Here is a 24,643-nt window from a genome sequence, read left to right on the forward strand (position 1 = left end):
AGATGGGCTGAGCAAAAGAAAAATCCATCTCACCGAGACATGGCTGTTTTCCTTATTCTCCACTTTACTGTCCTTTGGTCTGCTGGGGCCAGGACGAGAGGAATCTAGCTTGCCTGCTTCTTTACTCTGCCTGCTTAATTCACTTTTTAATTAACCTTTTCAATCCACTTAGTTTGGCTAGCACTGTAAATACAGCACGAGGGCTCTGTGCCGATGACATATACAAGAAAGCACGTTTTCTTCCCCTACACAGAGCTGAAGAAGCAAGTGGAAAGCGCAGAACTGAAAAACCAGCGCCTGAAAGAACTTTTCCAGACCAAGATCCAGGAGTTCCGCAAGGTGTGCTACACACTCACGGGGTACCAGATCGACATCACCATGGAGAACCAGTATCGACTCAGCTCCATCTATGCCGAGCACCAAGGGGACTGCCTGCTTTTTAAGGTAGGTCTGCACACCACTGGCTGCACCTGCTTCCTTGAGTTCGTGGTTTTCAAAGTGCCAGTTTGTGTTTGCTCTTTCTCAGTGCTTAGACTGGGAAGTCACTGCCCCGTGGTATGTGCAGAGTGTTCCTTGTGAGGGAAGCAAGGATCCTTTCTTCTATTAAAAAATGAAAGGTTTGACATCTGGTCTCCCACTTATATATCAAAGTCTGGATAAAGGGAAGAGACTATATATGCATAATACCTAGGGCATTTGGCCTTGCACTTCACCTTTTTATAGTACCGGTTATATGCCACAGTAATAAAACTGTATGTAACCATCAAGGTTTCCTCCTTACTTCACTATAAGATATATGTCCCTACATTTTTTTTGCTATCCTCTAACTTGTTTGCCTGTCATCATCTTGTCTTTATGTAAATTGGAATCCCTTTTGAGCAGCAACTCATCCTGGTGTGTGTGAAGTGCCATTTATGTGAACATCACAGATGAGCAGCAATAACAGTCTGTCTTCTCTCAGTTGGGTACTGTTATTGGCCTGGCTAGGTGGGCTGCTGTTGGATTGTGGCTTGATATAGGTGCTGTTTTTCTTCTGTGTTACCTTCCAGCAGCACAGTTGAGCTGATGTGTTAGAGAGCTGAGGTGTGACAGTAGAGTCACGAAGCTGTTAAGTTCCACCTTTACACTGGTTCAAGTATCAACAGCACAAGTTTGCAGGTCAGCAGGAGAACTTTCTTCTTGGTGGCAAACACAACTGCAAACAAACTCCCACTGATCCCCCTTCAAGTCTCCTTTAAGAGAAGGAAGAGGGTTTTGGAGGTGTTCAGTATAAGAGGGAACTCAACAAGCAGGAAATGGGAAAGTTTTGTTTCTAGGCTGTGTGCCACATGTGGACTGCTGCAGGATTGTTTCTCTAGATAGCAGGACTAATGCTTTCCTGTTCTGCAACTTTAGTGCCTCAGGGAAAAAAAAAGAAAACCAACAAATAAAGCAAGTGAGGATATGTATAAGACAGCACCTAGGATCCTTAGTAAAACTAGGAAAATATCCCCAAAACAGTTGTATTGCTTGGCCTTATGAGGCTTCTAGACTAAGGCAAATGGCAGCAACAAAAGAAAGCTCAGTGCCCAGGGAGGAGGATAATGCTGTTGGATTTAAGGTGCTGCCCTTGAATCCTGAAAACAGTTCTCTGTTGGGATGGTGCAATGCTGCTCTAACACCTCCAGAGACCTGTGCTCACAACTGTGGTGTTAAATGCTTAGTGCATGAAACTTCAGCAGACTCCTGGAGATGTCTGTTGGATGCCATGGCCAGACAGTACAAGTTGCAGTTCTTTGTGTGCTGTAGGAGAGATGACATGCTTGGAGAAAGTTAAGAAAATGCAAGAAAATTGTGTACTGGCCACATGAACAAGAACTGTCTGGCAGCTCAGGAACTTGTCTCCAGTAGGACCAAACTCTCCTTCATGGCATAACAATGTAAATAATTTATATGCAGAAGAGTGGATAATAAAGTACAGATTCCTCTTGCTTTCTCTTCTTCACTGGAGTCTTTATTCCCAAGTATGTCCTGAGGATGAAGGTGAGTGTCACCAGGTAGAGCAGATCTCACATTTCCCAGAGCCAAGGATGGATTGTTTATTGATTCTTGGCATTCTCAGCCTCTCTTACCTCTTCGGACAGGAGAAGCAGATTTGCTAATTAGAACCTGAACAAGAAAATCTCAGACTCTTTCTCCCTGTTCAGTAAATCACAGACAATTCCTACCATCTGCAGCTTCGAATAGTAGTAGAATATAAACAACAAATTATTTCCTTGCTGAGTCCAGGCAGCTGGTTCTCATGTATGTATCAAGGTTTGAATCCTGACTGTGGCTTCCAGCAGGGTTATGTGTTTATGCTGTGGAATTTCTGAGCCATAGCAGACTGTGGGTGTTTGTGTGCATTTCATTAACCCGAAGGGGTCACAAAGCAGGGAATGCTATTTGTATTTATTCCATTCAAGCAGTTTATGGAACACGGTCTATATAATTAAACCAGAGAAGTCCCCTGGCAGTTTACAAGCTTCTGTAGCTCACCTGTAAACTTCAGAGCATGTTTCAGTAGCACTGCTGGTGGCATTTAATTTTAAGTGAGGCTTCAGTAGCAGGGATGCAGTAGGAGCCACTGTAATGCAACCCCTTCAAAGCAAAATGAAGATGAAAGATAGGCTTGGTTTTCCTGACCAAGGTGTGCTGTTACTGTAGTGGAGCTTATTATCTACCTGTTGTATGTGTCCAACCAGTTTGCATTAATTAGGATTACAGTTCTGTGAAAGGGTTAATCACGGTGCCCTGCTGTGAATGTCAATGCTGCATCTATAAATGAGCACTGAATTCCAATGAAACCCTATCAGTATTTATTGGCAATCCCCATTGATGCAACAGATGAGTTCATCAGCTTGAAGGATGTCCCAGTGATTTTCAGACCCTCTGTGAGTGTGTGGGCAGCAAGGCGCATCTCAGGCTTCACAGCTCGCTCCCGCTTCTTTGCTCTTTTTTATTCTTTTAATTAAATGCTGTGGAAAGCAGTGTTACAGATTCCTCACCAGGAGTTTAGTTTCTGATGATTTTTTTTCTTGTGGGCTGTAATGCATTATAGTTATTGGGGCACTTGACAGTTTTGTATTCCATTGCTGTTGCTGGTACATTGAATGTGTCCGGCTGTGACACAGGCTTTGTGTTCTGCGTGATGCTTGACTGGTGTGTCTAGACCAGCCCACCCGTCAGATATCCAGGGACTGCATCGACTCCCTTTGTAACAAGTCATTAAAGAGATCTGTTAAAACAAACAAACAAACATTGCCAGGGAGCCTCAGAATCAGCTTAGCCAGCTCAGAATGAGGAGGTGGCACATCAGGCTGTCATTGCTTGGCTGCATGTACATCGTGCTGTTTACCCTTGTCTCTGGCTAGGTCCTGAATGGGAGTAAGGAAATGAGGTCTTTAGAAAGGCAATGACAATTGTTTCAGACAAAGAAAGTCCTTCAGTAAACAGAAAGACTGGTCAAATTTGAAGAGGAGATGATTTGGAGACACTTGTACAAATGAACAAACAGTGGAGAGAAATTAAATCACAGGCTTTTTCTTTTTGTGTGCCTAAAGACACAGTCCCAGCCAAAGCATGTGAAGCCAATCAATTTAAAAGAGAATGAGTAGAAATCCTTTTATTTGATAGACCCTATGGCTTCAGGGAACTACCGAGAGCAGGAGCCTAGTACATCTTCTAAAATGTTGAGATATCTTTGTGGATAAATAATAATACCTAGTTTTACATTAAATGGTCACATTTACCTTAAATAGGGACATTCAGAGCTCTCTGCTTAGAGGTGTAAAGGCATCTTCTTACTACAGAGGTTAGCCAATGCTGCCAGTTTTTTGGGTTGTATCTACATATGGTTTTGCTGCCACTGTACTTGACAACATTTGACTCCGTCCTCTGGAAATATTTGGGAATGAAGACTTGAATGAAAAAGAGAGAGCAAGAAGCATACTGAGAGAGAGCAATCTGTTCTTGATTATTCTCTGTGCTTCAGGTAAACTGTTTCCTGTGTTGTGGCATGAAAGTAGGGCTGGTCACTTTGAAAGGATCTTGGGCTGAACAGGCGATCGATCTGATCCTTTGATGGCTACATCAAATTTGTCATTGCAGTCTTTCTTGTCTGAGATGCCCCTGCTTTCTCGGAAAGGAGTGCTCAGATTTCTTAGTAATTCATATATAAATTATTTGGGTATGAATTGGTTGGTAAGGAAGTTAAACCAGTCAAACTTTCCAGTATCACAGCAGGGTTATGTGCCTGAGGTCCTAAATAATCCAGTCCAAAAGGCTGCCTTTAGACAGATACTTTATGTATCCCTCAGAGTCCAGCCTTGCCAAGTACAAAATTCTCTCTGCTTCCAGGTCTCACCTATGTTGTTATTTTCTGTCAAAATTATCAAATGAAAACCCAAACAACAGCAGTAGTTCATTGAAGAGCATTCCCAGGTTGATAGACTGTATTCCTTGAAAGAGAATACCCAAGATACCAGACAGCAAACAAAACCAGAAGCATCTTGACATAGCTTGAGAATGTGGCCAGCTCCAGGGCTGGCACTTCTTGCTGCAAAATAAAACCTTTATTGGTGTCCTGTTGGATTGGTGATATGGTCATAAAATCAAATAAAATCAACAGCTTTTCTGCAACCTGATAAATGAACAGCTGGTGTGCACACAGTCTTGGCACACATCTTTAAGGAGTTAAATAGAGAATTAGTTTGCAGATCTGTAAAGGCAACTGTTGCTATCAAACTTCAGGGCCACCTGAAAAATAAACACTTCTTTCTGATGTGGGTCACTGTGGGTGCAAAGGCTGAACATAGGGTTGAAAAGGATGTGAGCTATTCCCTTCCTTTGTATGAAAGAAGGGTCTGGTGGAAAGACAGACACCACCTTTAACTTCCCAGTTCTCCTTTGCTTGCCCCATGGCTCGCACACCTCGCTGTCCTCTTGCTTCTGTATTGACAAGGTGTGTAAAAAGCAACAGGGCAGCAGTGAGCACAAGATGTAGGAGTTTAATTCTTTTTTCTTGAGGAGAGAAATGAGGCTGGATTGAATAAGAAAGGATTTGGAGGCTATTTTTCAAACACAAAGTGATGCTGACAAACTGCCAGCTGAAAGGGAGAGGCAAAACTCGTGTGCTTAAACATGCAGAGAGAGTCTGGTCTCCTGAGATTCCAGCACAGTCTGAGTATCAGTTTGGCCAGGGCGCACTGGTGAATGATGTACACCTCAGATTTAGCAGGATGGTTAATGCAGGGATTGCTTTTATTCTCCCAAGTGCTCTTGTTTCATCTTGAAGCTGACAGCACTGTTGGGAGCTGTGATTTTGAGTCCGCGTGCTTGGCATGTGTGCAGTTTCAGTTATTCCTCCTTGAACCCAGCAGAGTATCTCAGAGAAGCATGTCCTAGCTGTTTGTTTCCCTTTGTATATCTCTATCTTCTCCCCTCTTCTCCTCCTCCTCACCCTTGATGAGTCTCGAGGGGAGAAGGAAATCACAATTTTGATGGAGTGCTATTCTTCCAGCAGCCGTCTCGCACTCTTGCACACACAATCAAAACTAACAATGGGGCTCATCGGTGGAGCAGGCCAGGCAGCGAGAGATTGATTAGAGACTGTAGGCCTCTCTTAACTCCTCGTTCTTGTTAATTACAAGTTATTTTATTTTTATATTTTGTTTTCAATTTGCCCATTGGTTGTTGGAGACCTGATTTGTGCTCAGCTTCAGGAGCGCCTGCCGCTGCTGTGCGAGCGTGACGCCTTCCTGACGGATGGTTGCTGGGATTCCTGGAAGGGTCAGCAAGGACCCAGCGTGGGTTGCGTCAATCAGCAGCCTTAAAAAGGACCTGTTGAGCAATTTATGGTGTTACAGCACCAAATCCTGTATTTGAACTTCCTACTCATCATTTTCTATCATATATTGTAGCAGCCTGTGTTGTGTTAGGACCTAACTTTAATTCTCGCTACTGTCTTCATCTTATTCTGTCCTTTCTCATACCTTTTTTCTTTCTTACTCAGTTTTTCTCTTACTACATATGCTTCCCTGAAAAACTGCCTATTCCATAGTGCAGATGCTGTTGTGAGGATAAATGGGCTGTGCTTTTGGGGAACACAGAGCACCTCTGGGATGGGGAATACGCTCCTCTGTTACGCACTGGTGTGGCACAATACCCATTTCCAGCATGTTGGCACCACTCGTTCCCCTCCCTGCCGTGCCTCTGAGTCTGCCAGGGTAGACCCAACCATGCAGGTAATTAATGCTGATGATGATGGAGGATGATTCCAGTGACTGAGTCTTTCCTGACTAGCTGGAGGTTGGTACGTGTGAGGAAGGTCAGAGTTTTGTCTTGCTGATGGATGTGTCCTCCCTTACACCGTGAGGCAGATACATGATCTGTCACTTCACATAAGCAGGCCTAGTTTTGGACAGGAAACATGAGGTTGGCTCTCAGCTGCCATCTGAGATTCAGGCTGTCCCTCTGCAATTCCCTATTTGCTTTGTGATCATCATGTTGGCCACCAAGTTGTTCTTGCAGTTTCCCTTCTCTTCTTGAACTCTCTCAGGCTTGGTACTGTGGCCGCCTCCCTGGGGAGCCTGTTCCAGTGCCCAACCACCCTCTGGATGAAGAACCTTTTCATAATATCCAACCTAAACCTCCCCAACACAACTCCAGGCCATGATTCTACCATAACAATAAGAAACGAAATTACTGGAATACACCTTTTTAAAATAAGTTTGCGATTCATCTCCCTCCAAATCCCCTTCATTAAAATATCTCTTATTTAATGAAATGAGAGTGACAGCCTGTGCTTCCTAGGGAGAGTCCTGTGCACCAACATGGAGCACAGGTCACTAATGAGAACTTAATTAAACCAGAGCATCCAGGCTGGTGTGGCAATGTGTGTGGCCCTGGAGGGACATGTCCTGGGCATGGGACAGGTGCTGCCTGTGCCCCAAACCAGGCAGCCTCTGACTCCAACCTTGTGCCATTGGCAGAGCTGGACAGCCCGGCACAGCCCAAGCCCCAGACAGCACAGAGGGGCTGCTGTGTCAGTGCCAGTGAGCAGGAAGCAGAGAAGGTCCTGGCTGCCTTACCTGCTATAGAAAAACCCCTCTCCTTCCTTTCTCCCCCCTGCCATGTCCCCAACACCCGCGTGATTGCAAATTGCTGGAGAAGAGTTGTTCTTGTCACTGGCTGTGCCCGGTGTCCCCATGGGAGGTCTCGGGAGAGCAGGATGTCTGTGTCCGCCTGCTGCTGTGTTTGAACAGCTTACAAAGGACTGTGTGGGCTGGCAGGAAAGTGTTTACGCACTGTGAGACCAAGACAGTAGTTAAATAACGGATAAAGCAGAGGGGACATAACCAAAGCCCCTCCTGCATTCCCGTTCCCATCTCTGCCAATAAATCGCCACATGGCTTTGCTCTAAGGTCGCTCGACCTCACGGTTTTCTCTGTCCCTCTCACCTGGGTGCAGGGTATTACCATTCATGGACTTCCACAGGGGTTTGGGAAGCTTTTCAAAATGTCCTGCGGTGGGGAAGCTGTGTGTGGACGGGTTGGAGATGTAACCAGGACAGCCAGCTTTTCTTATACGGCAGTGGATGCAGGAAATTGTCCCTCAGGCACGGGGTGCAGCTGGTGGGGGTCGGGGGCTTGGAGCAGCACTGCTGTCCCTTTCCTTTTCTGTAGGTACCCACCACTTTCGACTGGCACTAAATCTTTTCATATTATTTTATTTATTTATTTATTTATTTATTTGAGTCTCTGGTAGTTTCAAAAGATGTTCTACTTAGAGCCTGTGTGATCAGCACTCTTTAAGGAAAAGGCAATGCCTTGGAGCCAGGGTGATGGGGGAATACCAAGCCTCGCTGCAGCACACATGAAATGGGTGTTTTGCAAAGCAGCTTTTGATGCACGGCTGTTGCTGTCCCTGGCTGCTCTGTTGTGACTTTGCAGAACAAGCAGAGAGCCCTGTCAGCAAACCACAAGCCACTGGTCGCTTGCATATGGTTCTGTTCAAAGCTGCACATGAAAAGGAGTGGAAATTGCTGGAGGTTTTTATCCTTTTGTGGAGGAAAAGTCTGGAGTTTCTGGGTACCCAGCATCTCAGCCACCTTCCCTGGCTGCTCTGCAGTCTCAGTTGTTTGTCTGTCCTTTGACACAATTTGGGGCCAGGCCCCCTCTAATGCCTTGGGTCTGTTTTGGACCTCTGTGCAGATGTGGCTCTGCTCTGAGGCAGCACATCCAGCCACAGCAAGACTGTCATGACATCATCTTCTGTGCCATCCCTGTGTGACAAATGCTGTCAGGGACTTTAGCACCTTTCCCCCACTTGTGATTTGCATGGACACCGCTGAAGCCTCTCTTTAGCTGGCTCTGAGGGGTGGTTGGTGGTGCTTTTGTACCACTCCTTCACCTTTTCCCTGTATGTTCCAGGAACAGGTTTGTGAGAGGACCTCTAGGAAACGCAGTTAGCTCCAGGAAACAGCTCTGAGGTGAAGTGCAGCTGAAGTACACCCACCAGCATGTGAGTGCCCAGGTCATGGCAGCACAGCTCAGCCTGCACAAAGCCACCAGCAGGAGTGGGTGGCAGCTGCTGCTTCTCTTCTGTCCTGAGTAAGCAGCACCTTGTTTAAATACAAATATAATTAGGACCTATCTATCACTTTGGGAGTTTATAGCTACTGCCCGTGCTTGACTGGGGCAGATTTTCTAACCTTCAAGGAGGGGAGAGAGTGTGCTTTGGTGTGTATAAAACTTGTTCACAAGTACGGAAACACGGCACAAGATTCCTGTGCTGGTGTGGTCTTGGGACATCTATCGCCTCCATCTGAAAAGTGGATCTGGGCTCATATAAAGATCTTCTTTATTTGTTGTGAATTTAAATGCTTGTGTTGTGCCCTGATTTAGGATCTTTGAGTAAAAACATTTCAGCCTAGTTTGGGTAATGAGGTGGTTGGACCTTTCCCATGAGGTTTGGCAGGTGAGTGTGAAGGGATGCAATGGGGGACTAGTGAGGAGCAGAGAATGGGGTGTTGTGATCACAGGTCCCCTTTGGCAGCCGAAGGGCCATCATCAGGGGTGAGACAAGAGCTCACAGCCTTACAATTCCTCTATGATCCTTGTATTTCTTCCACACTTCACAGTCTAAATGCTCAATTCTTACATGGTTCTTAACCATGAAGTTACTATTGCATAAACCATTTAATGTGCTTTCTCTCAAACTGGCTTGCCAGCTTAAGATAAAAGCCCATATTCCAAAGCTTTTTAGGCAGCTCTTCTTCATGGGATCCCAGTCTCTGTCATGTTTTCCCTGAGACCTTCATCTAAACAGAGGTCTCTTACTTTTTTTTTTTTTTTTGAGAAGCCACTTGTAGAAAAGCAAAAATACTAACTACTGTGAGTGTACCTTCTGATTTGCTCCAAGACATGCCACCACTGTTTGGAGGCAGTTACTGCTGGAGAGGGTTGAAGCACATCAGGCTCTCAGTGGTGGCATTTCCTGAAAATCTGATGCACTTCATAGCATCAAGGAGTCTTAAGCATGATGTGCCATGCAGGCTCTCCAGACCATAACATGTCCCATCAGTGGTGCAGTATGGTTCTCTTAATGCTGCTGTTCTTACTGTGTTGCTCTGTCTGTGGAACAGTGGCAGAATGCAGCAGTACCCTGAAAATCCTTCCAGAAAGCTTCATTGTGGGGACTGACTGCTGGGATTCTGGTGGACTTCTACCCAATGCTACAGAGCAATAGTTCTTGCAGCTCAGCTCTTCACATTCTGTAAACTTAAGGAATTAATACTTCATATGGATACAGCTTAGTAATTTAATATTAGGGATAATATTAAGGATTTAATAATGTATCAACTGTCTTTATTTGTATTCATGGAAATGGTAAAAAACCCTCTCCTGTTCTCACATTTGCTTCAAACAGACAAGTACATGAATTGTTGTAACTCCACACAAAAACCATTCACTCTGTCCCATGTGAATGTTAGCACTATGAGCAGGTAACTTAGTACTATTTTAGGCTTTTGGATTTAATGTATTTTCCTTTTTACTACTTGCATGAGAATGTCCTTTGAGAAAGAAGTACTGAAAAGTATTTTATGTCAAATCTGTCTTATAAGGATTCGTAGCTAAATCACATCCCTGCTTTCTCCTCCACAGGGGAAGCAGGGAATTTGAGAGCTGAGGATGACCTCCAGCTTTGGTAACTCCCAAGATTATCTTTTGATAGCATCTTTAGCTTCCAGAAGAAGACAAACCTGTCTGCCTGTGTCTTGGAGGGAATATATCAAACTGAGGCTTGAAAATTTTAATTTGTCCCTAATCTGTTTCAGCTAGAGCAGGTAGCTGATAGCAGTGGATCTATCTCAGCCATGTTCTGCAGAGCTGACATAAATTTCAACCTTTAAGTGAAGGGTTTGTCTGTCTTAATGGAAGGCTCTGGGGAGCATTTCATGTGCTAGCTGTCACTTTGCATTTCTGGGATGTATCCGGCTCTGGAGAGGGGACTGTGCAGATGATTTTTATGTGAAGTAAATAGTGGAGAGCAGCATAAGGTGGGGTTTATAATCGTGTCAGTGCCTTCAGTGACTTCCATGTGTGATGTAGTTATGATGAATCTGCAGCAAGGGTTACCATCAGCTGTCAGTTTGCTGGTCCCTGTGAAGCTTCTTGTGTTTGTGGGTGTTGAAAAGACCCAGCTGACAGTTGCAGGGAGGCCCAGAGGTTTTGGACATGTGTGTAAACAGCTGTCTCTTGCTGTGCTTCTCTGGAGATTGTCAGACATCTGTGTCTGTCTCTGTCAGGCAAGAATCACACCATGTTGTCCTGGGAAAGCACAGGAGTTGTCCTTGGCTTTTTGGCAGAGTTGCTGCAGCCCAAAGTTGTTTTTCTTCATATAATTCCATTAGAGTGATGACAGTTTCAAGTTGGAACAGAAAAAGACCTGATGAAAGGACCACTCTGTAAGTGGGAAAGATAGACAGAGTGGAAGCAGTAACTAGCAAGGTAATAGACGGTGATGGATCTATAATCTCTGAGGCTGCTGTGTGCAGTAAATTCCTAAATAGTGTCCTTTCAGCCCTAACCTATTTATTTGCAAAGTGCTAAATTTAATTTTCCTTAGTCTGCAGGAAAGCAGCATCCCAGGAATAAACCTTTAGCCCAGCCAAGAAGCTGTGCCAAAGTGCTTGTTCCAGCATTTCCATTTCCTCCTTGCTCTGCGCAGAGCGTCAGGGCTGTGCACCCCAGCACATCATCTCTCAGGTGTGTTGGTGTCACAAGGCTGGAGAGGTGGGATGGATCCTTCTTTGGAGCCTGTTCATAAGGGGAGGTTTAATAGCAGGTTCAGTAAAACCACCTGGAATCTGTAAGAGCAAGATGAATGAATGTGTCCCGAGGTGGGAAGGCTGGCACATGAAAGCCTGTGAGGGAGCTAATCCTACACGTACTGATGCTCTGTCTGCCCTGTAGATACAGGGCTGAGTGCTAAAGGCTCAGCTCAGAATAACTTCAAGAGTTGAACAGCACATAAAAGCCCAGGTATTCTGAAACCTCCACAAAGCTGCATCTTGAGGAAGAAAAGCACTGAGTTTTCCAAGCAGCCGACGTTCTGCACATTCGCCCTGCAAAGTTTCAGCAAACGCGGTGAAAAGTAGGTTTCCGTGCGTTGCTTTTTGTTCCAGGTAGCGCTGTGCTGGTGATACACACAGCGTGTGCTCTTCTGGAGATAGCAAAGAAGTTTTTCCCCCCAAATTCACAATTCAGTAGAGTTTTAGAAACTTTTTTTTTTGCAGGCTTTTTGCCCGCTTTTTCCTTTTTGCCCTTTGATGGGCAGGGCAGCTCTGCTGCAGGCCAGGAAAGGACCTTCCTGAGCAGATACTGAATTTGCAGTGGGAACCTCTGTTTTTCTGGAATGAGGTGAAATTGCTGTCCAAGTGTGGGTACTTTGTGATCTGACACCCTTTCCTCACCCGTTCACCAGATTCCTTGAGTCTTGCTCTTTCTGTTGATAACGTGGGTACAGATGAGAAAATAGACATTTTTGGTGAGTTGAGATGGTCTCTATGGGCCTTTTTCTGCTATTCTTTCCTTTTAACCACAGTGTCACAGAAAATTTCATTAGCCAAGCCAAAATTCTCTCAGCCCACAGTCTTGATTGATGTACAGCATTGATTAGTATTTATATTCCTTGGAGATTTTCCTCTACCCAAGGGGGGGGGTCATGTAGAAAGCCACGAGTACTTGAGCCTTGGAAGAACCTGGGATTTACTCTCTGCACTGAATTGAGCATTGGTAGAGTATTAAACTGAAATGGCTCCTCCACCAAACCAGAACTTAATCAACTTAAAACCACGTTTTTCTACCAGATTTTCCCCCTTGAGCCAGGTCTACAGGGAGGCTTCTCATGCAGGGGGTAAGCAGGCAGCATACCAAAGGCCTTCAGACTGCAAAGGGGCATCTCCAGCTTGCCTGAGCTGCTTCCATTACTCAGGGACTGAAATTTTAATCATTGAATTAATTTTTCAGAAACTGAAGTGCAAATCTGTACCCCCAGCAGCATTAATAATGAATGCAGGGAAGAGAGACATTAGGAGAAAGAAGGGCTAGGAAATTTGGGGTTGCGGAAGGAATGTTTCTGGGGGGTTATTATTTTGAAGACATAATATATGGGTTGTATTTCCTTGTCCCTGGGCCTTTTTACTTGTCTTGCCCATTCTGTGTCCAACAGAGTCTGCTTTATTTCTGTCCAAGGCATCTTTCCAATACTTTTCTTTCCTGCTTCTCTTCACCTGGATTTTCTTTTCCAGGGTGGATAGCCAACTCTGTACACATAGGGCCCCACTCCTCATCTCCAGAGCAGTCCCTGAAGCACTGGAGGGCTCTGGTCACATCCAGGGGAGTGAAGCAGCTGACTGCAGGTCTCACCTGCTTGTCAGGTTTAAAGAAGATGAGGTCTGAACTAGAGCCCAGATGCCAGAGCTTTCTGCCTTGCTTTTGGCTCCTTCCTTCCTCTCTCAGAAAGCACACAGGGTTGTTATTTTTTTTTTTCTAATTAAAAGTATTATATACCAGAAGATTAATTAGAAATGAAAGTGATTTTTTCCCTCCCTTTTCTGTCAGTGGAAAAGGCCTGTGCCAGGCAACTGCCGGAGGGAGCTGGGATTTCTCCCTTTAATGGATTCCAGGCAATTTGCCTCTGGACAGCTATCTTATAAATAATGAATGTTTGCACAGATTCTCCCAATTCTCAGACAGCGCAGGTGGTCTTCATTTCAACCATCTCAAACAGCTCTGGAAACAGCAGGGTGTTCCCGTCCTCGGTCACCACATGAGAGGACAATAGCTCACATTGCCCCTCCCTGCTCCTTGCATGCATCATGAAGACCCCCTATGGTTATGAATTTGTATCTTTGTTCTTTTGAAGTCCCATCGAGCCATCACAGCCACGCTCTGCACTTCCTCCTCCCTGTGGCACAGCACTGCCAGCCAAACCTCCCGGTGCTCCGATGGGCCGAGGTTCTCGGAAGCGCGTAGGAATGTTGCCAGCAGACAAGGCTCCGTGTGCACATGTGCATGATTGCAGGACATTTTCAAGGCCTTTGTGCTCCCCTCCAAGGCTCACAGTAAGAGGATCATTCTTTGAATTGTTGTATTAATCTTCAGAAATGAGGATTTGGTTCAATGGGTGTTCCGCCAGAGACTGGCCTAGAGGAGAAATCCTCTCCCAGAAGGGAAGCTATTATTGAGTTAAAAGCACCCCAGAGTGATTTATGCAGTGCAGGGGCTTTAAAGTGGTGGTGATGCAGGGATGAATTCCAGCCCTGAGGTGGTGCAGGGATGAATCCCAGCCCCGAGGAGGATGACACAGCCTGAGGGTTTCTCTTCACACCGTGCCACTTGCCCTGTTTATTTCCACTCCGTTCAAATGGAAGCAGTGACTGCAGGAAGATGAAGGTGAAGGTCCCCAGCTGCAGAGAGCTCCTGTGGTCAGCAGCCACCTGGCTCAGAGAGAGGCTGGGGATTGCTCCAAGAACCTTTTCTGTGGCTCTAAATACAGCAGCTAATGACACCTTCCACTCAGCGGGAAGAAAACAGAATTACTAAACTTGCAATTTGGCACAGTGGGAGTGTGAGTTTGTCCTGCCAGTTTCTTGTTGCTATATATTTCCAAGACTTTTTTTTTTCCCCTATTTTTTTTTTCCTCCCAGGCAGGTGGAATCCAAATCAAGGGGTTCGTTTTAAGGACTCAAATTATGCATATGGAAGGCACAGCCCCAAAAGGAAAAGACTGATTGCTGCTTATAAGTCATCTAGTATAAAAAGGAGAATGTGCAGGTTCTCTGGGAAATGCCACATGTCTTGGCCTTATGAGTAATGTGTAGTTATGTCCCACTAGGAGCCACATTCCCAGTTTGGTGTTGAAGGAGATGTATATATTGCCATCTAATTTTAATCATTTTGACTTATGGTTTAGCTTTGTGCTAGGCAGGCTGCACAGAGGTTCCAGGAGAATACTATTTTAGATGTCTTTGGGGGCAAAAGAAAGAAGACAACTGAAGGCAAGGTTAGAAATAAGTGAACATTTCCAGTTGAGCAAGTTTTATGGTCATGTGCTGTGGTAATTGAAGGTTTGCTGTTAAATGCTACAAATCCATGCTGGAGAAGAAAACCTGTCCCCAGTTTGAGATTGCTGCAGTGTGAGGAGGGAGAGCTTTTAGGGCAAGAGGTACTGTTTCAAAGGAGCAATAATGACAGATTAGCAAGGCCCAGTTCTTTTGGGGTAGGGTTTGTTTTGTCAAGGAGCCATTCATCTCCAGGTTCATCCTGAAGGTGCATGAAAAATTTAGAATAATTTCTCCAGCGGTGCCTGGAATGGACCTGTCAAGCTGAGCTTGCCCTGGTACTGTTAGGGGTTGGGGAGTAAAACAAGTGAATACTGTGGAGGTAAAACTCTGCCTTTCTAGTTCCCCTTCTACACTTCTGTTGGCTTGTTACCAAATCTGTGTTATAGCACAGACAACCATCACCAGCTCAGAGTAGTGAGATGTGCTCAAAGCTCATTTCTGCAGCCAGCATAGGAGTGCTTGGAGCAAGCAAAGGCACAGTTTCTGGAGCAGGGACTTGCTTTAATGTTCTTATCAACTGTTTTGCAGTCTTTGTTAAAAGAGGTCAAAGCTCATTCCCCTGGGTGGGGACTTCATGAGCACAGTACTTATTATTAGGGCAGTACCATATCTTGTAATTAGGGATGTAATTCCCATCTCTGTAGAGAGCCAGCCTGTAGCCTGGGTACCATTTAAGAGTTTCATGAGATGAATTAAGCAAGGATGGATTGAGCAATACAATGAATTTCAACAGAGATCGCTCGCCTGAAGTCCTGCAGGTGTTTCAGACGAGATATGAAAAGTAAATACCTTCCTTTTTTCTTCCATAGTAGGCAAGGAGAGTGGCATTGTTTTGGGGCCACGAAGTAGTGACCCTCTGATGACTTGGGGCCTGATTGTTTGAGAGGTTACATCATCCCCTGGTCCCTGCTAGAGCAGCTGGAAGAATCTCTTATTTCTTTTTCTGTCTGACACTGAAGATTTTTACCTGCAAAGGACCTGTGTCTTAGAAAATTGCTGTTGCAGTACATCTGAAGAGTCAGATTTTGGCAAGCTTCAAAGTGTGATGTAAGAGATTCTTACTTAATTTAGCACTTTGTTAACTTTACTTTTTTTTCCTCCTTACCTACATGGGTAGCAGTGCTTGTGTTATTCTGCATGGAGTTCTACAGTTTATGTGCTTTGTATAAAATGATTTAAATAAGTGCAGAATAAATCAATCCACCTTGGAAAAAAAAGAGAAAGCAATCAACTTTGGGCTTAAAACAAGGAATAGGTGAAAGGTTGAAAGAAAAGAAGGACAAAGAAGATGAATTGTGAAGAAAAACAGAAACAAAACTAGATACAGTGGTAGACAGAAAAAACAAGGGAAGGCCAGACATGCAAGTTAATGCAATGTATTTTCCTCTTTAATTATATTCATTTGATGTAGATTTGTGCCAGGCACTTTACAGCAGTGTTAATGAGACGAAGGAAGAGTTGATATCCAAAGTGGTTTAAAAGATAGAACTTGAATCAAATTGCTGCTGTTCTCAGTGAGCATGGATATATTTAGCATCACAGCACACTGTATATAGGATGTGGTACAGTCTTACACGAAGGCTTTTGAAGGAAGATCTCAAAGCACATTGCATTCGTTCCTACATAGTATTTCCCAAATTCCATTTCCCAAAATGTTGAGAGCTACAGTTGTCGGTTGTTGCTGTGTTCATATTTTCATACAGCACGTGTCAACATGGAAGCTGAGTCACATGTCCACTGATGTGACTAGTCTTGCCATCTTCATGGAATTCTTGTTGTGCAGCTGTCTTTGGAAAAGGGGTTTAACTCCACTATGTTATCTTCAGGTGTAAAGCTCTTTATGGTGTCTCAGAGGAAGGAAACACTAATTCACCTTTTAAATGGAGCACGGTTCCTCTGCAAATTTGCATTTGCCTTCCCTGCTTTCACACGTCATCCTCCAGATGGATGATAGCTCATTGCCCTCAACCCCCCATAATCCTGTTAACAACCTTGCTCTAATGATGCACAAAGTGTTGAGAAGTCGTGTACTGCTCTCTTGATTTCTCATCAGTGCAGCTTGCACCCCTTCATCCTGAAAAACCACAGGATAGATTTAACTGGGGAAAAGGAAAAGAAGAAGGTATTCCCAGGGATTACAGAAAATGTGCCTTCCTGTATGTATGGCTCAAAGAAGTGTAAAGCTCATGCACTCAGACAGCTATGTTACCAACAGGTAGGAAAAATGCTCTGGAATTATTCACACTGGCTCCTGGCAGGAGCTCAGAGTTCCGTGGGTTATCCACTGAGGCAGAGATGAGGTGAACAATAGGGGTTTAATCTAAGGAATGTTTTCCCTGCCTTCAACACGTCTCTCCAGCTCCCATCTCCATTCCCTGATTGCAGTGTAATCTCGCTCATTACTCCGTGACCGTAACCTCCTCTCCCCAATTCATCAGTGAAGAACCAGCAGCCAATTTGTGTCCAGAATTAAGGTTGTGACCCTCTCCACTTCCCTCTGCACTCGGCAGCTGTGGAAGGAGGTACACAAAGGCTCCGTACTAATTGTTAGAGAAGAAAAATTTTAGACCCTGAATTGTTTGCTGAGCTATTCTGTAGTTTATTTTTCTCTGTGCAGCAACAGTTTTCAGCACAAGCGGACGACTGATTGCTCCTGGAGTTTATTGGAGGTGCCTGGTTTTAAAGGAGGCTGAAATATTGTGGGTGTCAGATGGGAGATAACTGGTCACTCTCCCCATGAGGAGATCTCGTTGTCCTCAGTGCATTTCACCTGCTGTTTGGGAAACAACAGTCATACCTAGAGCTGTGGGTGACACTGCCTTTGCTCGGGCTGTTAATGCTTCAGCTGAATTGCTTGTTAGGGAAGGAAAAACTGTAGATTTCTTTTTGGAAAGAAGGATAGGATTATTCCCCTGGCTGAAAAAACCTGCAAGTTTGGGGCACAGTTGACCCATTTGTACTCACAAATGTACAACAACTTTGTAGGTGGTAATGACTTCTGTCAAACTCTTTTATTTGTTGCTTTGAACTATCAGCTTATAGAAGAACCACAGACTCCTTGTTGGTAGAAAGATGGCTTGAAGTTGCTGAATCATTACAAGCATCTTAGTGCAGAAGCAACTAATCTTTTTATCCAGTGCTAGCTTTGGGCTCTGCTTTCCCTCAGGACCTGGATGTTGTAGAAGAACAAGAAAATTAGTGCTAAAAAGATTACTTGGCTGTATGTGAAACGATCCTCTCTGCTCCCCACATCTCAGAGGGCTGCTGCTTGCAATGCTGAAATGTTGCAGTATGGAAAATATAGGTAAGATCTGGAGGAGCACCCAAGATGTCCACAAGGACACAGAGGGCACTTCCCATTGCTTTTCATTTACTAGAATATGTTGTGTGTACTCAAAACTGTGGGTAATTACACGTTGCAATGAAATCTATGAACATCTGTTCCTCTCCCTTTCCGTGCCAAGTCCCAACCTTCGGGAGACATGTTGTCTCCACAACAGTCAGATAGCACAGTTGCCCCCTAAACTAAGTAGAGGTTGCAAGGCAGGAGAAGAAATCTCTCAGGAAAAGGATTTTTCTTTTAAACTTCCAGCAACAGCCGCACAGGGAAGGGAAGAGGGGTGTAGATGTGGTGGTAAAAGCAGGGAAAGCACTGTGGTGCCCGCACTGAGCAATGCCCAGTCCTGCCATGCCCTGTTGAGGTGGAGCAAGCCTGGTGCCATGCTATTCCCACATCCCTGGCTGCCTCTCAGCTGCAGCCCCCACTGGGATCTTACAGAGAGCAACAGCTCAGCCCTGTGCAGGAGCTGGATGTTGGGGGCAGAGCTCTGAAAGGAGTACCAGCAAAAGTTCTCCAGATGAACGAGCCGACCTCCTGCTGTTTGTTTGACAGAACCTCACCTGCACTGCCAGTTGAACTGCGTTGAGTGATGGATGATATTCATGGATTAACAACTTCATTGGAGTTGGGTGTATACCTGGCCATGGAGTACATAACTGAGTGTCTCAATCAACAACAAAAAGGTTTTCCGTGCCTCCTGTTATAGTAGAAGTTTGAAAGTCTGGTGGAATCCTCTACTATAAGTATTTATAGTATATATCTTCTAGATCCCTTTTCCTCCTCTGTTGGGAAAACTCTTGTGTGATGGAAGAGGTCCCATAGTAACTGCAGCTTTTCTTCTCTTAGCAGTCACAGCGGCGCAGTAATGATGGCGAGCATGTTGCAAGGAAGAAGGATGTACTCCATCTAGGCTGGACTTGCAAAGAGTAAATTGGAGTGAAAATAGATTTAATCTTTCCATAGTTCAGTGGCAAAAGTAAATCACCCATCATTTGCCTTCTATCTCCTAGATGCATTAAAATGTGGGAAATCCTCAGTCTCCAAACTCTTCATTTCTTGACAAGCTTTATTCACTCTCTTTTCTCTGCTGTTTTTATTAATTCATTCTTTAAGGCAGTTCCTGCTGTGCCAGCTCCTTTTACTGCATGGTGTAGCAAGATGTTGATAGGTCTTGCACAAGGAACACTGGATCGTGAACTCAAGGCTTGATGGGTATTCTCCAGCTCCTTCATGTTTCTTTTCTGTCTTCTGCTTTGGACTTTTGCAGTATCCTTTGAAAGAGAACAGCAGAAACAAAAAGTCAAGTGTTTGAAGAGTTACCCATCTTTTCTGTGCCTTTTGTCCAACATTATAAAGTCCCAACTTTATACAGATCCCAGAACTGTAAAAGGCTTGGAATGCTGATGGTTATTGATAGAACAGGATGTTCAGGATAAGGAAAGTCCTGACGCGTTTGAGGATGGCTTGCAACTTGGACCTTAGGGTTAAGCAATTTTAGAGACACCTTCTTTGAAAGCCATGACCTTGTCCTTTCAATTTCAGGCTTCAGCTTTATTGCTCTCCCAAGGAACTCAGACAGTTGATTAACTCGTAACTCACTAGTTCTTGACATATTAAGCAGCAAATTTGATTCTAATTAACAGCTTTTATTAACCTGGGTTCCCCCTTCCCTCCTCCCTTTCACTCTAGAGAGTCCTCAAGCCATTACAGGTTTTAAAGTAGTTTCTAATTTTTTATTTATTTATTTTTTTAAATCGTGAGTGTGTGCAGATGTTGGAATGTGCGGATCAGTGGGAAGGATGTGTGTCTGTCAGAAGAACATTTGGGAAGCAAATAGGGTCACCTGAAGGAAAGTGAGGGGTTGGGTTGTGAATGGAGCTGGTGACTGGCCACCGGGTTGGCTTGACACTGAAGAGGAAACCGTGAAGGGCAGGCTTTTCTCAGCTCTGAACAGTTGCTTCCCAGCTGACAGTAGACAGGCTCCACCTCAGTGATCCACCCAGGTGTGCAACCTGGCGTGAAAAGTGAGAAGGGGCATTGCTGGAGCTCTTGGCCAAATTGGACGACAGCTCTTCTGCTCCTCCGGAGCCTGCCAGCGCTCTGCTGCCTGAAAGATCTGCATGGAAATCACTCTGCAGGGATCCGAGGGAACTGAGAGAGCTGGGTTTGGAAAGGTATCCTGTACGTAGTGTCCGTAGTTATCCTGTATGTATCCCAAACAGTACGTGCTTCCAGCCAATGCTGATGAAGCGCGCGGCTCCCTGGGGAACCCTCCACCGCAGTGCAGAGCTGCCCAGACCTGAGCCATGGATGGGATGGGTGAGGGGCTGAGAGCAGCTGAGGAAGCGCCTCTTCTTCATCACTGAGATTCTCTTTGCTGTTTCACTTGTTTCGTGTTGGTCAGCAGATGCAGCAGCTTGTTGGCAAGCACGGAGCCAGAAAATCCAGGGATCCCCCGACTGTCATCCAGCTCTGCCACTGACTGCCTCACTCTGTCTCATTCCCCATCTGTGACTTGGGAGCTGTAATGACTCTGCTAGTTTGTCCAGGTGTTCCAGTTCTGGTGTGCAAGTTCCTATTGAAGTGTTAATTTTTATAGCTTGCAAGGGAGAGGGAGGTTTTTCAGCCTCGTTCAAACGTAGGGAAATGGTTTGTTTTCAGATTTCAAAACACACTGTGGTGTAACCCTGCCTAAGAAACTGCTGTGGTATCTTTATAAAAGATGCTTTTCATAAGCTTTGGTAAATGTGTTTCACCACTATTACTCTGAATGTATCTAATTCAGTTTTGGACTTTTTGAACTCTTGATCTGAGAGGGAGCCTGTGACAGTGAGCGCCAGAGGTCAATGCAGACCTTGAGAAAAGAGGGTTTTTTATATCTATTTGAAATTGCCATTCAGTTCCCCTGGGTATCGTTTCCCTTGCATCTTGCAAGAAAAGAGTAAATATCTTCATTATTCTGTGCTTTCTCAGGTTTCTCCTTAACAGCTAAACAGCTGTGTTTTTATATTTTCTGTAACTAAAGCAAGTGAACCTCTCCCAAGACAACCCACAGCAAAGATGAAGTGTTTCAGTGTTCCTAAGAGGCAAACCAGCCAAGGTCAGCGCAATGACCCTCAAACCAATCGTGTCATATGCAGTCTCCCCACATCTCAGCTCACTCTCCTATGCAAATAGCTGAAGAATATGTTAGACAAAACCTGTCCTCGGGGAGCAGCCAGTGTAATCTTTCGCTATGTTGAATATTGATCGTGTGTTATACCTCCTTTTTTAATTTTGTTCAGTTAATTTCTGGATTTGTAATAGCACTTTATCCCCTGCTCCATTGCTCAGACAGTTTTCTTGTAGCTTTCTTGGCAGTACTTTTTCACAGAGGCTTTGAAAATTCAAATAATTAAACCTAATCCTCAGGGATTCTTTTTCTTTCCCCTTAAGAATTTTAGGGAATTCTACTAGATAGGAAGGGAATGGCTTTATTTATTTATTAGCATTGGTTTTGACTGGGGGTTTATTGTTTCTTGTTTAGTTTTATTTGGTACAGAAATAAGTTTTAAGGCCTCATATTCTCTGGATCATTCCTGAAAACCTTCTGGAGTGAGGCTACAATATTGCTTCTTTCTTGTCTCCTGGTATACACATCCAATTTTAAGGCTAATTTATTTTTTAACAACTTCAATGCTTTTAGGTCCTCAAATATTATCCTGCCTTGGTGATTCATGATCCTCTGAGGATAAGAGATGTGGTATGGGAGCTTGCAGATGATTTTGTGAATTGAGCAAAGTTACCAAGTTACAGGAGACCTACATGGTGAAATGACACCCAGGATGGCTTTAACAGCAAGGAGGTAAATATGTGTCCCTATCACAGAGGACCTGTGGAATCCATCTCCTCTCTAGAGGGAAGACTGAACTCCCTTCAGCATGTTCCTTTGCTGACTTCAAAAGGAGGATGAAACTAGGCTTCATTTTCATGTTTCTATTTGTTATGTTGGCAAGATTTAGTTTGAGTAGAGTCAGACAAGAGGTCTTTTTTTATTTGGGCTGCGTAGAAAATAAATCAGGTGTGATCCTTTCATTATGGCTCTGTGATGCTCGTCAAGAGCAGTGATGGAGAGTTGTCTCTGTTTCTTCTTCTCTGCCAAGAAGAGTAAGAAAAATAAGGCTTCCCTGTTGAAGTCCTAACAATTCCCAGTCCATGCATTAAGCGGAAGGCAAGACTAGGAAGGAGGTTACCTCAAGGGGTTCCCTCCAGATCTGACATACCAACTAGGAGGAAACTCATTAGAGGTACTTTGGTGAGTGGGTGTAGTGAGCACACAACTCCCAGAATGTGTTTTTAAAGGGTCTGTCTGAGGTTAATGCTGCACTAGATCTCCTCTTTTGTGCTGAATTAGACTAATATTTAAACAGTCTTCTTATTAATTTCGCTGTTAATTCCAGTGTTTATCATCTACCAGTGGCGTGTCTAAATCTGTGTGTTTTACTCGTGGAGTTTCCCTGGTGCAGGGGCTGGCAGTGGCCCTATGCCATCATGTGTCTCAACATAACCTCAGTGCATGTTGTTGAATGCTAGAGATAAACATAAGGATTAAGCTGTAGAGAGGTCAAACAGAATAAATAATCCTCTATTCCCCCTCCTCTTATCCTCAGTTCCTTTCTTGAGCCATTTGAAGTGAGGTTGCCTTCCCCTGTTGAGGTGATCCTGCTCTATTTGCATTGCCACCTGGTTTTCTAAGCTGTCTCATTTTGTTGTCTCCTCGGTGTTTCCCATCTCTTCAGGACCTGTTTGCTGCTCCATCTCCCTTCCCCCAAGGCCACAGTTCTACACAGCTTAGAAGTGGCTGCATTACTCCAGCATCTGAAGAGTATTTTAAATGGAACTGCACTTAACAGTGATGCTGCCAGCACTCATTTTGATCCCTGCATCCACAGACATTTTGTTATTTTCAGGATGTTCTCTTCATGACTTAAATTTAAAATAAGCAGTTGTAGGGCAGGGGGGATGTCTTGTTCCACTGCACCGCTTGGGGTAGAAGATATGCCTTCAAAGTGCAAATATGCAGGACTATAATGTTTTATTCTCTTAAGGTACCATGTTAGCTTCCAAAGTTAGGTAATTTCTAAGAGCTTGTAATATTTTTTTTATGAACAGCTTTAAATAGAAGTCATTAGACACTGTTGTTCAAACTTAATTAACTGTTCTCCTTACTGAATTACAGCAAAGCAAAGAGTGACGGCACTGTAGGATGGAGAAACATCATACTAGATTTAAAAAAAAAATAATGAGATTTAACACTTAATTAGAACACAGGACCTTTGGCAGCCCAGGTATCAGGCTATCTTCTGGGACATCAGGCTTTGGGGAGTGATGTCTCACTTCCCAGATTACTGCAGTTAAACTGCATGTGCTTCAGGCATGGTTGGAGCACATGCCCTTCCTTCATTCACAGAGCTGGTTTGCTGTACCCCCAGCAGAGGCAAAATGTAATTGCAGCACGTGAAAACAGTTTTTTTCACACTTAATCAGGCAGGTACCAGTAGCAGTAGTGAATAAGAGGTAGTGGTCAGGGTTTCACCCTGTGCAGGCTGTGGTTGCTGGGGAGCCCTTGCTGTGGTTGCCAGTACGTTACTGGTGTCCTGTCCCATCACCACCAGCAAGGGAAGGCAGCACAGATCCTGTTCTCAGCCTCAGAGGACGAGGTCTTTCCTGTGGCTGAGCAGAGGGTCTCAGTTGTGTCTGCACAAGGAGGTGGTTTAAAACCATGTATGTATTTAACAGGAGCAGCAGGCAGTGTTGAATGTCTTTCAAGAGTATAGTTGTGTTGAAGGGAAATAGTTAAATATTATAATTTCATAGAATCACAGAATGGTTTAGGTTGGAAGGGACCCTAAAGACCATCTAGTTCCAACACCTCTGCAATGAGCAGGGACACCTCCACTAGACCAGATTGCTCCAAGCCTCATCCAGCCTGGCTTTGAACACTTGCAGGGATGGGACATCCACAGCTTCTCTGGACAACCTGTGCCAGAGCCTCACCACTCTCACAGGGAAGAATTTCCTCCTTATACCTGATTAGGTATAAAGGTCTTGGAAAAAATAACATAACTGGAAGATGGATTTAGAGGGTGTTGACCCACACAGTTATCCAGAACTGGGTTTTAGGCAAAATGAAGTTGCCTGGAAGCCTTTTCAGGATGAAATCAAGCGTACACTGTGTTTGACTTTTGATATTTAGAACAAAAGTTCTGGAAGCAACTAAGCCTTCACATCACATTCAAAAGGCTGGCGAGGTTTTGACAGTGCCTCGTAGTACTGTGAGGTCTCACTGAAGTGTGAAGGTGCAGCTTGGGGAGACCGTATGACCAGGTCCCATTGGGAAAAGGTCTTCTTTTAAAAGAGCTTCCAGAGATGTCTGCTGTGCATCCATCTCGCTGAGAGACTGAAGGAAACACAGCAGAGTGAACATCTTTGCAAAAAACAGGATTCATTGAGCTGTATTAAAGTAATGTTGGCTGTTAGTAGTGCCAGCAAACACTTGCTTCTGCCATGTGCCAGATCCATCTCTCCTTTGTCCTGTGCCTTTGTCTGACCATCACAAACCAATTTGGTTTCTTTAACTTCGCTTTGGAGCCAGAGCAAGAGCTTACTACAGC

At 44.5% G+C, this 24,643-nt stretch overlaps 1 protein-coding gene across 2 annotated transcripts in view; it reads left to right on the top strand.

The window, feature by feature from the left end:
* The window catches only part of MAD1L1 (mitotic arrest deficient 1 like 1), a 351,231-nt gene that overhangs the window by 260,783 nt on the left and 65,805 nt on the right, over positions 1–24,643 (top strand). For both annotated transcript variants that reach the window (XM_029957937.1, XM_018067302.2), the window contains one exon: positions 254–444. In XM_029957937.1, coding sequence (XP_029813797.1) covers positions 254–444 — 191 coding nt within the window. The remainder of the gene's footprint in view (positions 1–253; positions 445–24,643) is intronic.

Source organism: Manacus vitellinus, unplaced genomic scaffold (assembly GCF_001715985.3).
Source record: "Manacus vitellinus isolate BGI_N305 unplaced genomic scaffold, ASM171598v3 scaffold_12_pilon, whole genome shotgun sequence".
Lineage (NCBI taxonomy): Eukaryota > Metazoa > Chordata > Aves > Passeriformes > Pipridae > Manacus > Manacus vitellinus.